General features: G+C 38.4%; 1 protein-coding gene across 6 annotated transcripts in view; it reads right to left on the bottom strand.

The window, feature by feature from the left end:
• Nucleotides 1–18,078, bottom strand: part of nhsb (Nance-Horan syndrome b (congenital cataracts and dental anomalies)) — a 56,424-nt gene that overhangs the window by 18,085 nt on the left and 20,261 nt on the right. Inside the window, exon 1 of one of the 6 annotated variants that reach the window (XM_085272941.1) lies at nt 2,046–2,175. The exons of the other annotated variants lie outside the window; for them this stretch is intronic. Within the exon in view, the coding sequence (XP_085129067.1) occupies nt 2,046–2,094 (49 nt within the window). The 5' untranslated portion in view covers nt 2,095–2,175. Of the gene's footprint in view, nt 1–2,045; nt 2,176–18,078 lie in introns of those variants that run through there. 6 annotated transcript variants of the gene reach the window in all.

The raw sequence follows: 18,078 nt of genomic DNA, 5'->3' as shown, positions 1-18,078 counted from the left end.
TTTAATTTATTAGAATAAAATATCAATATTTTGTGTGACTGTATCAATACAATATTGCCAGACAAAATATACTTATATATGCTGTATCAATTTTTTTCCAACCCCTATAAAATGGCAGTATAATCGTTTGCTGTACAAGGCTTATTGTTATAAAAACTAATTAATTGAATCAGTTCATCTTTAGGTTGACTTATTGATTAATGTCTATTAATCTAAACAATATACAATGGCATACAATATATATTTTTAAACTTGTGACCAACAGTACAAAACTCAATCAACTAAATGTTTATACAAAGTGGCAACTTAGATTCCAACATGGAAGTGCTTAAAAGCCAGTCCCTTTGACTTCTATGCCAAAAAATTCATGGCAGAAATAAACATGTTTATACCTTGGCACAAAAAAATTGCTTTTATCTCTTCCTGGTTCTCTAATCGCTAGTTTCCCTGATCTTGACAACTGAAAAGGACTTAATTCTTTTCTTTTCTAACCACATGCATAGATTTTCTTCCATTTATCCCACAAGGAGAACATGCAAACTCTATGTAGGAAGTCCCCAACCAGTTGATGGATTTGAATCCAGGGCCTTCTTGCTGTAAAACAACAGTACTACCACTGCATCACTATGTGACAAAATGCTTGGTAGACAATACAGGTTTATAAAATCAAGCATGCAGACCGCTTCTACAAACACGAGTAAAAGAATGAATCACTTTCAGGAACTTAGTGAATTCCAGCGTAGTACCGTGAAACAATGTCACCTGTGCAATAAGTCCAGTTGTGAAATTTCCTCACTATTAAATATTCCACAGTCAGCTGTTAATAGTATATAACAAAGTGGAAGCGTTTGCGAGTGACAGCAAATGAGCCACAAAGTGGTTGGCCACGTAAAATCGCAGCGCATGGTCAGCAGATGCTGAGGTGCATAGCGCATCGAAATTGCCAACTTTCTGCAGAGTCAGTTGCTGCAGACTTCCAAACCTTATGTGACCTTCATATTAGCTCAAGAATAGTGCATAAAGAGTTTCATGGAATGGGTTTCCATGTTCGAGCAGTTGCATCCAAGCCTTACATCACATTATATGAAAGTGCAATGGAAAGCATTGTAAAGCACGCCGCCACTGGACTCTAGAGCACTGGAGGAACGAATCACACTTCTCCATCTGGCAATCCGATGGACGAGTCTCGGTTTGGCAGTTGCCAGGAGAACAGTACTTGTCTGAATGTATTGTGTCAAGTGTAAAGTTTGATGGAGGGGGAATTATGGTGTGGGTTTCTCTTTCAGGAGTTGGGGTGGGTCCTTTAGTTCCAGAAGAAATGGAACTCTTAATGCTTCAGAATACCAAGACATGTTGGACAATTTCATGCTCCAAACTTTATGGGAACATTCTGGGGACGGCCCCTTCCTGTTCCAACATGACTGTGCAACATAGACTTTGCACAAAGCAAAGTCCATAAAGACATGGATGAATAAGTTTGGTGTGGAAGAACTTGACTGGCATGCACAGAGCCCTGATCTCAAACTGATAGAACACCTTTGGGATGAATTAGAGTGGAGACTGCAAGCCAGGCCTTCTCATCCAACATCAGTGTCTGAAAGAATGGTCAAGAATTCCCTTAAGCTCACTCCTAAAACTTTTGAATTAACCTTCCTAGAAGAGTTGCAGCTGATATAGCTGCAAAGGTTGGGCCGACATCCTATTAAACCCTTTGAATTAAGAATGGGATGTCACTCAAATTTATATGAATTTGAAGGCAGATAAATTAATTTGCGAATACAGTATACACAAAGGTTTAAAGTTATGCATTATTAACACTAAATGGATATCTGTGTTTGAGCACTCTATATATACAGCCTAATACACCACTCCCTCCCAAAAATATGGATACGGCAATATTCTACATTGATTCTACAAATGATATAAAATCAACACAGGAGAATGGTCCTGTCCTAATAAAAATCCAATGAATATTTTAGACAATCAAAATAAGGACTAAACAGGAAGAAAGAAGTTTAAGATACACTTGACGTTGGAGACAGTACCTCTGGATCGCACAGGGACGCACCCTAGACCAAGACAAGCCAAAGCCATAGTCAGCAGCTGTATAGTTCCTCTTTTTCTTTTCTCCCTCTGTGTCTTCGTCTGTTGGTCCTCCTTTCTCTTTTAGACTCCTTATCATCTGTTTCTCAGTAATAACATCTTATTTAAAGCTACAGACCTTTATAAACCATTCCTGTGCAAGCCCAACATCTAACAACAACTAACAACATCTGCATACACAGACCTCTCCCTCCTCCTCCTCCTCATCATCACCCACCTGCCTGCTATCCCTGCTTTCTCCTCCCTTCAGCTGACCCAACATATCACTATAAAGGACTATTTCTTTCTTGTCCACAGAATATGTGGCTGTTCCACTGCTTTACTGACAGCCTCATGACACTAACAAAGAGTGACAGGACTACACGTCTGTATGCCATCCCTGTTGTCCCTGTGATTCACCCCCATGTGCCTGTATCAGATGGTAGATTCCTGCCTGGGCATGGGCTGTCCCTGACCATAATCTCTTTATGATGCGGTAATATGTGGAAGGAGGCTTCAGCGTCAACGTATTAATGTATTAATCCACCACATGCTGGGAATATGTATGGCCGTGATCTAAAAGTCATGCTGTGCGGTTATAACATCTCTCATTGATGCAGTCAAATATTTGAAGAACTTTGCAACACTGAAGAAGAGGGGAAAAAATTGAGTTTACAGTTTGAAAATCTGAGCTCAATGGTGGTTTTTTTTGTTGCTTTTTTTCAATAATGCAGTGTCCTCTTTAGAGAAACTTTGTCTTTGTCTGAACTGACTATCAGGGTCATGATCCCCATGTGGGTGTAAAATAAACAGCACGCACTCACAGAAAGAGAGAGTGTAAGCGCACCCCGCCTGGTAATCTGCTGTAATCTGGAGCTCTGACTTTGGAGAAGAGCTGGTGGAGCTGGCAGTCTGATCAAGGAGCTTTCAGCCTCCTGCCATGCCCGGGAGACACACCAGCAATATTTGAACACACATCTAAAGCCACCACGTGTCCCTGCACGCTTCCCCGCAGTGGTCAATATGCAGACAAAGAGAGCACATGGCTCCGAATATTAAATGTACAGACATTGCTCGTGGGTTGCCTCAGTTATTTACAGCACATTTCCTAAACAGGACTGCTGGGAAGTCCTTAATAGCTTGGCGTCCCTGGGGTTGTTTGTCAGGGGCTGTGGTACTGAGTGATCTATGAAACATCAGTGCAAGATCAGAGACCTTTCAACCACATATTAACTGCTTCGTAACCTGAGCTTCTCAGATAGGACCCTAATGGGTTGCTCTGCCTGAGAAGCTTAACCAAATCACTTTTATCAGTCTCATCTTTTAAGTCACATAAAACAAGCTTTTACAGACTTGTTTTAATGGAGGGATCACGCTCGGTATTTTTCTCTTGCATTTTCTTAGCTTGATGATTATGATTGTAACTCTGATACCATATAAATGACTACTTCTGTATATATTTTTGTCAAAAGATACACACTGTTTTTGAGACTGACTTGCTAATATAATGTATGATCAACAGCAGCAACGTCATGTTGCTAAAAGTTCTTTAAAGCTGAAATTTAAAATAAAACAGTAAGCACTACCGACCTTTCACTAATGTACTTGCTACCTTTAACCTCCTAAGACATGCATGTATTTTTAATTTCTCTTTGCTATTTGGGCTGATTGGGACCTGATGAATGTAAAAACAGATTATTTTTTTTACCAGATTTTTGTTTCTGAGAAAAGATCTATTCACATATGAGGACATTCATTTTAAATTTCGATAGAACAGTGGCAGTATAACATCCTCGTAAGTGGAAATCGGGCCCTTGTAGAGCAAAATTTTATATTTTGGTCTAGACAACCCAAAATGTGATGTCCACATGTGGACGCCAAGTCCTAGGAGGTTAAGAATAAACCACTTTGTATGTCATAATTCTTCCATGTCCAAAGTCATTTGCAAAGGCAAAAGTGCTGAACAGCTATGTTCGAAGAACCATCTTGCTCGGTAGACTTTTTAAGATCCTTTCACTGAATTTATAACAAAATAGTAAAGGTCGCTAGTTTAGAATTTATTGGACTTCACAAAATGCTTTGAAATTGAATTATGAGTCCCTGATAAGATTTCCAAAGCTAGATTTTAAAAAATTTTGATGGAATTGTAGTGTAATTTATCTCAATGCGCTGGCATATAATGTGACTTGCTTCCAGTGTGTATCTTCTCAAATCATTACATTTACTGCTGTTCTCTGCTTCTGTTCCTATTTCAAAAGCTGCACACCTGCGCCATTGTTCAGTCTCCCTCCTCCTCAATCCCTCTGTTCTTTCCCTCCTGCACAACATTCATGTTATCATAGCTACATGCCCATTTCTATAAGGCTGTGGGACTTGGCCGTAATGGCAAACAGAGATGAGGCAGAGCATCTGTCAATACAGGCGTAGGCTTATTTATAGCATCCACTACGTCACAATGGGTCAGACGAGCCAGAGAAAATATCAACAATATAACAGCAGGTTAAATGTTCAAGGGATTATTTCCTGGCTCTGTACTTGCTGTTTGCTCAGTATTAACAGACACCAGTGGAAAGCTCCTGTGCTGCCCCTTAGTGGTACTGCATGAACACTACATAGAGTGAGAGCCAATGTTGTGTATTTGTAATTATGGTGAGTTTATTACTGGGGTGCGTTGTACAAACATTCACTTCATGCACAATTGTTATAAAGGCATAAAAAAGATATATGTCATCAAAGGATTTCTATACCAGACGCCAAGTACGCTTTGTTTCTTAATGTTGGCAATTATCACATGGCAGTCTACACGGTGCCTCAGTAAATATATAAGTAAATACATGTTTTGTATTTTTTCTACCAAACACCTGACATGCTTAAAATGTTATCTGCATGTTTTTTATAAAGACCTTTATGAATAAAGATGGTCATTTTATAATATCAAAAGTATTGGCTGAGTCCTTTGTGCAGACTGGAGATAGGTGAACTTGTGTAAGAGACAGCAACTAGGAAAGGAAAGTGGTCTTTTTAACTGATGTTAGTCATTTAGAATAATTTGTATTCAGTGACTCTGTTTCAAGACTCTCTGAACTTCTCTTACAAATTGTGTCATCTGACTGTTTTTTTTTTTTAATTTACTGATGCTGTTTAGTATCCTAGTTTCATATTCCTGTCTTAATGCTGTCTGTTGTTCCATCTTCCATCACTGTGTCTAGTGATCCATGATACCTTAATGCATCCCTAACCAGACTAGGGACAAAAACGTTCGTTATAACTGTAAAAAACAATTGTAAAGCTTCACTTACAGGTAGTTTAATTTTAGGAGAAATTACCTGATGTGACATGAATAGAGAATTATCAAGAGAAAATTATGCATAGATAATTTGTTTTTGTTTTTTTGGCAAAGCAGGCAACTGCTTAACTTGAGAAAAGTTCTTATAAATGTTTAATAAAGTACCTGCACATTACCAAGTGGGAGACACACACTGTTAGCACCGTGTGTCATCAGGTACAAAGTCACATTTCTCTAAAAAGTGATCAAATACTGGAGATTCCTCAAGTAATAAGAAAACAATAAACACTTATGTTGGTGTGTATCTGCTGGATGAGTAACGGAATGACTTTTCCCCAAAGAATTAAAGTTAACTGTTAATGTAAAGGTAGATTTATATACTATAATGGTGTACTCATACCATCTGCTTTATACAGTAACCATAGTTAAGTGTGTCTTTGTTTCTCTCCAAAAATATCAGAGATCACCTCTGTATAGGCCAGCGGCAGGAGGGTGGGAATAAATGCCACTATCATACTGTAAGAACTGTGGCCGTATGTGTGTGTGATTTCATATTGTTCTCTGTGTGCTTGTCAGACACACTGCTGCCAACATTTCTCTGTGTGTGTGTGTGTGTGTGTGTGTGTGTGTGTGTGTGTGTGTGTGTGTGTGTGTGTGTGTGTGTGTGTGTGAGAGCGCTTCAGCCATGTTAGTGGAATGGCACAAGACAAGCCATCGCCCATGTTATTTTTAACTGTGTGTCTCCATGGAAACCGGCACATTTGCAAGGAGTGGGTGATCTCCTGCTGTGCACGTGCCGAGGAAGACTCCTACCCTGGTCACAGCGTGAATGGGTATGTGTCTGTGTGCATGCATGCGCAAGTGTGTGTGTCTGTCTGAGTCTGTTTTCAACTGGTCTTTATTCCAGTCACACTAATGGGCTATGTTTTTCTTTTTCTTTTTAGTGTTCTGTCTGTCTGTAATTCTAATGACATGCCAAGTCTAAGAGTGTGACAGAAGAAGAGACCAAAGAGAGACAGGCAGATACTGAGGGAGAGAGGAGAGGGCTTCTGAGGTGACTGAAGAAACACCAACATGCTGTAGAAGACGACAGGTGGGATTCTGCTGCAGCTATGTTAACCTGAAATAACCAAATCTAAGGAAGTGGGTTCACCAATTACAAAAATATGGCAGTGGTCATACTGGGAAATGTTGAAAAAAATCTCCCCAAAAGACACAAGAAAACAAAACAAAAAACCCTTAACAACTGGACTTCTTTTTGTCCTACACACCGTCATCAGCACTGACTCTCCGTTCCTTATAATCAGTGAATAACAGTGACTAAGACAATCTTGTGCTATTGGGCTGTAGAGGCGCTTTATGTTAGATGAAGACATTCATTTATGGCTTTAGAAATGATCCAACAGTTATCAGCTGAGTGAATTTAGTTGTTTCTATGGAAACAACTTAAAGATTAAATCTGCGAAGAGTGAGAGCTGTGCCAGAGTGATTCCCATAATGCCTTGTGCCTGGGGATCTCAAGGAAAGGAAAAGAGAAAGGGAAGGAAGAGAGTGACTCACTTTTAGAGCTAGCGGTGCTGTAAGTGAAAGTACTATGTAAATATTATAAGTCCAACCCAGTAACCTCGTAACATCGCTCTTAGTCCAGTTTTATGGAAGAATGACAAGAGTTCCTATTTATACTAATTCATTGCTACCCAGTTAAACTGATAAGCTCTGAGATATTCCACCTGGAGTGCTTTTAGAGATCACTTTTCCAGTGTTTTGTCATCGTTTCCTAATGTTTTAAAATGCCTGTCTGGCATTGAAATTTCACAAACACAAAGAGACTTGTGTTTCACTGTAGACTTTGTTACTTATAGCCCCTTTAATCATACAAGATTTAAAAATTGTTGGTTTCAAGCTCTCATTATTCTGCCACTCTCCAATATTGCCAGCAAATCTGGCAACATATAAAAGAATATGTGTGTCCATGGACCTTTGTTAAACCTGCACAGAGTCTGAACATGAGGCATGTTCTTTCAGCATCAACACTAACCGATAAAAAATCCCAATGAAATACAAAATACAGTTTATTTAATTAACTTGTCTGAGTTGCAGTCTAATACTTATAAGAACAGAGAAAACACTAACGTTTACTGAAGTGTAATTGTTGGTACTAGCTGTAAAAATCTTACTTCTAAGTTCATTAACTACCTCCAGCTTCACAGGGTTACCCAGCAGGATTCAAGTCATGAAAGTAGACAAGGAAACAGACACTGACAAAGAACACAAACTTTAAATACAAAGGAAGTAATGAGGGAAAAGGAGACACCTGAAGTAGAGACGTCAGACAGTCGGACTCAATCAAGAGACAGAAAGTACAAAGTAGATACCAGACACTAGAGTCAGTGACTAACAAAGTAGCGACTGACAATCAAATCCGAAACACTGCAGACAGGTGAACTTAACAGCAGAAAAACAGGAGAAGAAAAAAGGAAGAATCCAGTAAATTCAACAGAAAACTAAAGTAATTAACACCAGATAGGAACTGAGCACACATACTGTTGAGTACATGTGAATGAAAAACAAGAATGAAACCAAGAACCATAGCGATTTATCAAATAAACAGAAATCACACTCTAACCACGAAGAATAAAAAACTAAAAAACATAACATAAAGAAGAATACTAACCGTAAACACAGAACCCTGAGATTCTTATAAAAACAAACACAAATCAAACACAAATCAAGAGATGCATGGAAACCGAATTACATTCTGAGCCTGGATCATGACGTCTTTCATGTTTAGTGTCATTCTAAAGTTTTAGGTATCCTTCACTTAACTACTAGATGTAATTTTTTGTGTCCTAATTATTGTAATTGTAAAACAAAATCACCTTTTAAACTAAAAGGGTAATCCGTTATATGTATACGTAAATGTACATTTTAAACAGTAACAATTAATAATAATCACAAATTTTTACAACATTTTTTATGGAGAGTTATGTGTCAACACTTAGGTATATTATAATAGATTGAGCCATTGAGTCTTATAATGTTTGAACTTTTTTATAGGTCGTATATCATTTTATAACATTAAAAATGGATTAAATGTAAGATTTTTTGCATAAAATTGGATCAAAAAACCCAAATAATGCTTGAATCTTCCTTTAAATTTAAGCCGCTTATTTGTATTACTGAAGTATTTGGTCATACTGGTAGGTAATTTACTTTATTACTCTACTTTATTTTATTGCTGGAGTATTTTTGCAGGAATTTTGGAAAACAATATAGTTACATAAATTGTCATTATATTGGCAGAAATGTTAGTATTTCTGAAATTGAGAAATTGAACATAAAATGATACATTTTTGTCAGCATCAAAGACCAAGGCCTCGAGGATAAGTAAACCAAACAAAAGAAGTCCAATTGCCTTTAGCTCAAGTGCTTAAAGCTACCATGACCTGACCGAATGAAAACCTACATAGATATATCAGTTTATGGCAGAAAATTATTAAAGTGTTATTGTGTTGAGGGATTTGGGGCTTCCTGGGCTATTTAAAGGGCCACTACAACCAAATTACTAACCCTATTTATCGAGTTTTTCGGAAAAAAATATTTGGCCGTCGATGAAATAGACCATCACACTGTCACTAACCATGTCAAATATACTCTTAAATAAAAGAAGAAAACACACGCACGCACACACACACACACACACACACACACACACACACACACACACACACACACACAAACTTTAATAATATCGCTGTCTGTAATTAGAGTGTTTTCCTCACTCTCTGTCTCTTTCTATTACTACATCAATTTGATTCTTCTTTTGGATTTAATGTATGTGAATCCTCCCCATGTCCTCCTCTCCCTCTCTTACCCTCTCTCTCCCTTCCCCCTCCCCCTGGGTGATGCCAGTGCTGTTGTCAGGCTGGAGCTAAAAGCAGCCAATCGTGTGGCTCTGCGTTGAGGAGCTCTGGGGTGATGTTAGGCAGTTTCATACGATGAGCTTTGCCAAATGTAGGTCATGCTTCTCTCTTTCTCTGTCTCTCTCTCTCCCTCTCTCTTACCTTTCCACACACATAAACCTCTTCACCCCTTCACACATGAACACATACACGATGAACACATACACGGGAAATAGATAAATGTGTATTTTCATCACATAAGTAGACACGCACACAGCGACACGCAAAGGTGTTCATACTCGTACATTCACTAATGCAAACATGCAGAATTCATCCCAACACTCTCGTGGGTTTTCACTGGAGGCAGGGTGACGCTGTGCTCGGTGGTAATGCTCTTGGTTGTCTGTTAATAACTGGTGGGTTTCTTCCCTACAGGATGAACACTTCATAAGATGCCCAGATCCATCTAAACCTAAATGATTAAACTTACATTATCCTGAACTCTTGCTGAACTGCTTCTGTCTGTATAACACAAGCAGGATTTTAAAGTCAAGAGCAGCGGTAGGAGTCCGCAGATTATACCAGGCACTAATCAGAGCCCTAAACTGAGCAGTCTGAATGGATTTAGGAAATAATGCAATAGCTGTGTGTCATATTAAAGAAATCAAATTGTTTAAATCCCGGAAGAGGGATGTGCATTGCTGTTGCATCCCCACAGTGCAACATCACCCACCTTAGCAACAAAAAACAAAACCTTTTAAAAGAATGAATCTGTAATGTAAAGTAGTCATGAACATATCGACCAACTTGAAGCTGCATGCCTTGCATTGCCTGTCCAGACTTGTGTTTGTTGTTTAGACTAATAATAACATGGCCACATCTCCCATTCGTTTCCCGAGCTAAGCTGCTGCAAAATGGCAAGAAATGTGTTTCTGCAGCACAATTTTATGTTCTTGACCTTTTGCACTAAAATCTCATCATTTATCATTGTCATTATTTCATCCCACTTAGCAAAAATGTGTGTGAAATCTTGCAATAACTGACACGTGAATTTTTAGAGTAATGGCCAAAAGTTAATTTCAGGGGTAATTGTGACCTTTGAACAACAGGTGTGTTTGAGATATGGCATTTACAAGCACGCACAGTGACCTTCATCACTGACCTTTGACTTTCAAGATCTGATTAGTCCATCGTTTCAACTGAAAGTCTGAGCTGTATTTGAAGGAATTTCCCTCAAGAGATAGGTAGATGGACACAAATACATATGGATGTGCATGAGTCATACAGATGGAGGGACATATAAGCCAAAAATGGATGAAAGAGTAATGACATGTGCAAATCACATATCACATATCAATAGGTATTATTAAAATGTTTGTAGCATCTGCTAATGAATGAATACGTTTATGCACAGACTGTCAGAGCAAGCGGTTCACGACCCTGGGATTGGATTTCTTTCAAGGTTCAGAAGATGAATGTGATGGACTGTGTAATGATTAAAAAGACATTAAAGAAAAAAACATGAGGAAAAGAAGAAAAAAGCTGTGCTACAAAGAAGTGTATTCATATTTTTGACTTTTGTTTTCACATCTCAGCAGAGGATTTGATTTACAAGTTGTCAGTTGTTGAATGAAGAGCTATGTCTAGAGGGGAAGTTACTCATCTGACATGAGACAAAGAGCCACAGCAAGACAGTGCTGTTGAATAAGGTAGCAAAGAGGTGGTGCTGGTGGTGATAGGCGGAGGGAGCTGGTGAAATTTTAACAATCAGCCTCATTTACTTTTAAAAATCTGAAACTAAATCCTGTCAGGCAGCTATAGAAATGCTCTGACTGCTTATTTTCCATCACAGACACCCCCCCCCCCCCCCCCAAAAAAAGAAAAAAAAACTATATAATTGTATCCCACCTTAAATTATTTGTGTCAACTGATACTTCCCACTATTTCTTTCCAGATTCACATGTGAATTGACATTTGGCTCCCTTTCATGGCTCAAGGGGTGAACCTTTTCTTTTAAGCTGCTTTGTTGTAGAATATGAATTAGAATCACACCACGAGCGGCTGACAAATATACAGCATCTCTGACACACACACTTGCACACACACACACACACACACACACACATACACACAAAGCTCCTCCTCAGAGAACGAATCATTTCTACTTCCCTGGGTTGCCACTGCTAGGTTGACCTATTTTTGTCCAGACCTCGCTCTCTCTCTCCCTTTCTCTCTCTCTTGTTCACTCACTCCAGCCCCATAATTCACCCTGCTTAATAATTCACTACAGCTTCATAAGCCTCTACTCAACTAAACAACAGACTCAGGGAAAAAAAAGCAGTTTTCACAGATGTGTTTTGGAAAGCCACATAAATAGAATAACGTGTGTAGTATAGGAACTACTCTATTAAAGGAAGTGTAAATAGTTTGGAAAGGGATTGGCAAAAGATGTAAGTAACTTGTCGCTGTGAGAAGTGGAACTTGGCAGGTAATTTGCATTCATCACGTGACGTTCATGACTTTCTGCAGGGTAACAGAATGAGCCATGAATATTGGAAAAAACAAAGATAATTGTGGTGCTTGTGGAGAGCTGTGTGTAAAACTGCAGATTATTTGCAAGTCTGTGCACAGAATCGCTCCGCTTGTTGCGATTGGATGGCCAGATTGGGCAAGAACCAATAAGGGCACCGGGAGTAAGAGAGCAGGCACACAGAGAGTACTCTCGCTGACGCTGGGCACACCCTGTAGCCCTCTGTGTGTGTGTGTGTGTGTGTGTGTGTGTGTGTGTGTGTGTGTGTGTGTGTGTGTGTGTGTGTGCGTGCATGTCCCTGCCAGTGCCTATAAAATTAATGTGTATACAAAGTTTATGATTATTTATATATTTAGTGCATTTTTAACTAAAAATTCTTGCCTCCATTATTTTACATCTACCCTGCCCCCGTTTTAAATCTGCTCCCGGGAGCCGATGGAGAACAAAGACAACAACAACAATACATTCCGCATCCATATTGTCATTGCATTATAAATAACCGCTGCACCTCTGCAGCTTTTCTATAAGCCCGTGTACCTGTGTGCGCCTTTAAATTTGATGCACTTATTTCTTCATTTACTTGCTCTAATTCTGTTGACTTTAGCCTGCCAGATTACTTTGCCTTCCAGGGTCATTTTGTATATGTACACTTATTTACTACCTTGATGCGAGGTAGTTGAGAATAATGATACCGCCAGGAGCTGCATAGCTCAACTTTTCTCTGTAAACGGTGGGAAACAAAAAGCCTGGCTCTGTGCAAAAGTAACAAAATCTGCTTGCCAGCACATCTCACCAGCAAGCTGACTAATTAATAACGGGTTCGATCTGTACCAAATGAATTTGTGGTTTTACATTATTTTTTACACTGAGAGTAGAGTCAAAAAAATAAAATCATATACCCACACATCATGGCGAAGGTGACATGAGGACGTTATTTTTGCTAATGCAATTTATTTGTGAAGGATTTTTGTTTTAACTATCCCTTCAGTGTCTGGTGTCTGTGGCCAATATGTGTACTTTTGTCAACAGGACCAAAGTACATCGTGGAAATGCATCACTATGTACAGAATAATGCTTAAAATATTCATAAATGAATCAAATATTAATATAAGTTGGCATAATTAAATTAAAATTTTATGTGATTACAGCAGTTCGTTGAGGAGGCAGACTGCACTACATCTATGTAGATATATTTCCTAGAGTAAGTGTTGTTGTACTGGATGAAAACTTTCCACAGCTGATTACATCTCTGCAGCCACATGAAGTCCACCAGGCAGATATGTTACAGATCCTGCTTCCTGCTGACACGAGGCTACCTTTTTTTACCCTGCTTCAAACCAACTAGCTGCAAGGTTATAGTTTTGATGTTTAGTAAATAAAATCTGCAGCTTTTATACCTATAATTTATAGGTATATAAATGATTTATAGCTATTATTCACTAGACTAGTACATCTACATAAATAAGAAAATCCTGTCCTTACTTCCATGTTGTATTTCCACCAATGAGAGTGCAAGAAGAGCAGGGTGTCGGCTGCATGAGTGTGTACGATGCCGTAGTCTGATCGATGTGACAGTGAGAGTGAGTCTCCTCGAAGAAGCTTGGCCTTATTGCTCTTCTCTTCCACGCTGTCCCTTCACACACATGACATACTCTGTCTCTCACTGTCAAACACACACACACGCATATACAACATTGTACAATGACTACAGATTTCTTTCCTTCTCCCTCCATCTGTCGTCTTTTCCCCCCCATTATTCCACCACAGTTGAATCTTGGAAGCTAGCTTTAATTATCACGGGCTCACAGCTCTATGTTCTCCGCTGACTACATACTGGTCACTATCAGCCATTCAGCATCTAAACTATCACACCTTTTACTTCAAATTCAAACAGGAGGAGCACTCCATGTAGAAATGCAGAAATTGTTACAGTATTGATATTATAAGTCCAGTTTCTGAAACTGTGAGTTGTCGGGGAATGGCACTAGCTCTGGTTTTATAAAAATATGTGATCATGTAATGACAGAGATTGTTCTTCATTCACACATTGATCACTAGGCAAGCAAAAACAAAAATGATTAACAGATTAAGAAAGCTCTATAGAAACCTTTTAATCCATTTTTGTACACTTCAGGGCAATGATCCAGGGCTTACAGAGAACAACTAGCGTTTATGTTAAAAGACACAAAGCACCCAGTGGTCTCAGAATCGCAGATTAAATCACTGGTTACATGATTATTTGCACCATAAGGATGTCTTTATTGAATAAGCATTCATATGGAATTTGAGTTTGTCCACCTAATGAATGGAAATCAAATCATTCGGCAATCTGAAAACTCTACTTTAGTCTTTATTAACAGCTGTTTGTGGAAGGCTCGACTCAGCCATATGCATTAGTGGAAGACTGTGTGTCTGATGTTTGCTGCTGTGCAGGTAGTGTCTTTTGGGGATTTTTCCTTTGAAAACAGCTGCTTGCAGCAGCCAAACAGACACTGGTAGTTTAACAATCAGGTTAAGTTCACAATACAGATGACCCTTGGTATTAGCTGAAATACCTGAGACCCCCTCTAAAAATGCTAAAAACACCAAATATATCTCATACTATCATCCTGATGAAAGTAATTTGCAAATATTTTAGATATGGTCTATGAAAAAAATCAGTGCATAAGCAAATGTTTCACGAATAATTTGGAGTTACGTTGTAATCTGCAAATAGGGAAATCTGCAACTGTATAGCTCTGTAAAGCCATGAGAAGCTGAAGTCTAAGGTGAAAATTATGTTGCCATTTGAGTCATAATTATTATGAAAGAAATAAAAAAATGGAAAATTTGATTGGAGCAATGTCTAGAATAAATGTCGGCCGGCACAAGTAAACTACAGAACAGTACCAGAAATACCAGGAGCTACTGTCTGGCTTTTCCTTATGTCTTTACTAGCATAATCTGTGTTGTTCAGCACTTTGGTCTGCCTGGTGTGTTTTTAAAGTGCTATACAAATAAACGATGATGATGATGATGATGCTACCTCTGTGGATTTTTCAGCTGACTTCTTATGAGAGATCTGTCTTGGAGATTTCCTCTTTCATCTAGGTAAAGGTGAAAAGCATCTGGAGATCTTGCAGGATTTTAGAATAATATGAAAATAATTAAACACGGAATCTCAAAAACAGTCCTTTTGACCTCATGACCACTGACCACAGTGACTGTTTCTTCCAGGGAAAGTATTTCTCGACGTTTTCCATAGTTTTTTCACAAGACCCTGCACAATCCTGTGATTTTATTTGCAGGAACTGCAAATAATTTTTAAAAAAAATACCAGCGTTACATGCCAGAGTTTACAGATCTCAGTTAGCTCAAATTCAGGACAGTACAATAAGAAAACAACTGTACAACGCATGGCTTGTTTTGCAGACACAGGACTTGGGCACCATGTAGTCACTGATTCGCTCATGAACTCCTCTGTATACCAAAATATTCTAGACTCAAGTGTGAAGCCATCTGCTTATGTACAGAATTTCCGAAAAAGAAAACAATTACGATTTTGCGAAAACCAAGTCTAGACCTTATCCTGATTGAAATGCTGGGGACCTCACGAGAGCTGTGCAGACAAACAGAAGCCCTCAGACCTCAATAAACTGAAGCAATGTGGCAAAGAAGAGTGGACTGCGAGAGACAGATAAAGCCATACAGAAAACGATTAGTTCAAGTTATTGCTGTTAAAAGGGGGTATTGAATCATGGCGTGTAGAGTTCTGTGAAAATTGTTTGCATGACTGTAGTTTATTTCTTTCCTATGAATGAGATACTACTACAGTGACGTCTTTGTAATTATATTTGAGCTTTCTTTCATCACTTGTTGTGACAGAGAATCATTGTTTGCAGTGGAGATCCTGGTGTTAGCAATGCAAACAACAATGGATGTCTCATGGTGTCCATGCAGTATCTCTGCAGTTGCTCTAGGCCTGATGCAAATTTCTAGTCTTAAGGAGGTGTGTGTCAAGTCAGAACACACATCACGACTGATGAAGTGATCACATACATAGCCATGTGTGCTTGTTAATAAAGATTAAGGTGTACAGAAAGTTATTAGAAGCATAAGCTTAGCAGATGTGTTCTGCAAGTTACTGGGCTAACAGGCTTTTTAGCAAATATATCTCTGTGGCTATTAAAAACAAGTGAAGCAGAAAAAAAGAGCAAGCGCAATAATATAATGACAAATTCAGTAAAAAGTACATAATCCCTAAAAAAATCTATTATCAATTTTTAGTAATAATTTCAATGTACTAAACATTAATACCTCATCTGTGCCAGATCTTATTTGGCAAGTGTTTAAAAGGTTTCGCTGTTTTATGCAGAGAACACAACTTTTCTGAGCTAAAAAGAAAATAAAGCAGTTTGAGCCTGGGAAGAGATTGAGGAGATACTCACACAGATTTTAACCCCCCAGTGGGGGATTTTGCTTGCATTTAATCCCCTCAGAGTTTAAGCAGACTGTGGTGGAGCTTCTATTTAAAATGCTATTATTTTTTTTAGCATGCTGTCACTAAATTTAAGATTTTGACTTTCTAATGAGTATGTTGGCTTTACCGAAAACTTCTGCCAATTTACACTGTCTGCAGCTCCCAACTCTTAAAATAAACTGAACATAAAACAAATATAACAATATATAACAAATATAATCTATAACAAATAAACTCTGTGGCTCTTACGGTTCGTGTTTGAAACAGCCAATCTCAGCCAAGGCTCAGCAAAGCTCCTCACAGAATTCTCAAACTGTCGGGGTGTTACGATGAGGAGCACATGCTTGACTCAGACATACACCACTCACAAAAACAAAACAGTTTTTTTCTGCCTAGGAACAATCCAAAATATCACCCGGATTTTTCACTTAACTTTTCAATTTAGTTTTCAGTTTTTTCCAACAACTTTCAGGACTTCTGAGCAAAATCAATCTGCTGAAGAACATACAACTAAAAGCTTTGTACAGCTACTAAACAGACTCAGTGGTGAAACTGCTTTATAAATAAGTATTTCCCAGGTTAGGTGTATATGTCAATATCCACGGTGATTCATATAAATAAAAAAGAAAGCACACGGGCATCACAGGGCAGGCGTCTCTTATTTTATCAGTTAATTTGTGTTGTGTATTTATAGTGAAATACTTATTTTTATAACTGTCTTCATCTGCTGTCTGCTTGAAATGTTTTGATAAAACATTTGATGCTATTAAACTGCTTAAATGCATACATTTAGAATTCGCCTAAAAGTCTCAGGCATTGTCTTCATAGTGTTCTCACCTGCCATACATGCCATAGTTTAGAATTTCTTTATCATGGCCCGCTTAAGGATTATTTGTTCATCTCCTGTGCCCAAAGACTTTACGAGGTCTGACATTGTGTAAGGCTTTTATGCTTAAATTTTGATCAGTAGCATGTTAGGCGCCAGTCATGTAGGACTAGAGACCAGTCTGTGACCATCGAGAAACAACAGGTTGCTAGGGAAATCTTTGTATTCTGTATGTAAAAAGGTACATGGTGCAGTACAGCAAACCTTCTTGCGATTGCTTTGGTTAATAATAAATTTCTACGGTCACCAGCAGTTTGCAAGGAAGATGTTGACTTGTCTGCAAACACTTCCAAATGACTTGGCTAGCTGTAGTGAAACAGTGAAAAGTGCTACAGAAATCACAAATGGAGACTGAGACCTTCAAAGCACATGGTGTGCCTTTTGAAATATGTTGGCTGCAGTGGAAAATAAGGCGCAATCTCTATTTTGAAGGTGAGCACTCTGTTTTTCCATTTCAAGTTTCACTATCGCTTGGAGAGTTAATGGTGAGTTTTTGCAGACGAGTCAGCAACTTTAATGCAAACTGATAAAAATGGAAACCAAAGCAAAGAGGTTCTGTGATTGATTTTACCTAGTGACGGCCAGCAAGCTGCTACAAGCAGCAAGTGAGAGATCATGTCAGTGTTGGACTCAAGAGTGAGCATATTGGTGTGTAAACACAGACCTGTGAGAGAGAAACTCCTAAATAATTTTCTGTCCATAATCTGATGGAATGCATTTCAGGTTTTTGGGCATCATTTAGTAAAACATATAGCACAAATTACATCATTTAAAAAATCATTATTATAGAATGGTGGAGTTATATATTAAAATAGGTACCATTTGTTGCACAGGAATTAAACATAGTGCTTACTGTGCTGACATGTATAAATTAGAATTCGTGTTCCTTTGTTCTAAGAGTTTAAATAAGAAAATATATGAAAAAAAACCCAA

This window comes from Mchenga conophoros, linkage group LG1, assembly GCF_057382185.1.
Source record: "Mchenga conophoros isolate Kocher_MC1m ecotype Shallow Benthic linkage group LG1, M_conophoros_male_GT1.1, whole genome shotgun sequence".
NCBI classification, from domain to species: domain Eukaryota; kingdom Metazoa; phylum Chordata; class Actinopteri; order Cichliformes; family Cichlidae; genus Mchenga; species Mchenga conophoros.
This window is presented reverse-complemented; position numbering and strand designations above follow the sequence as displayed.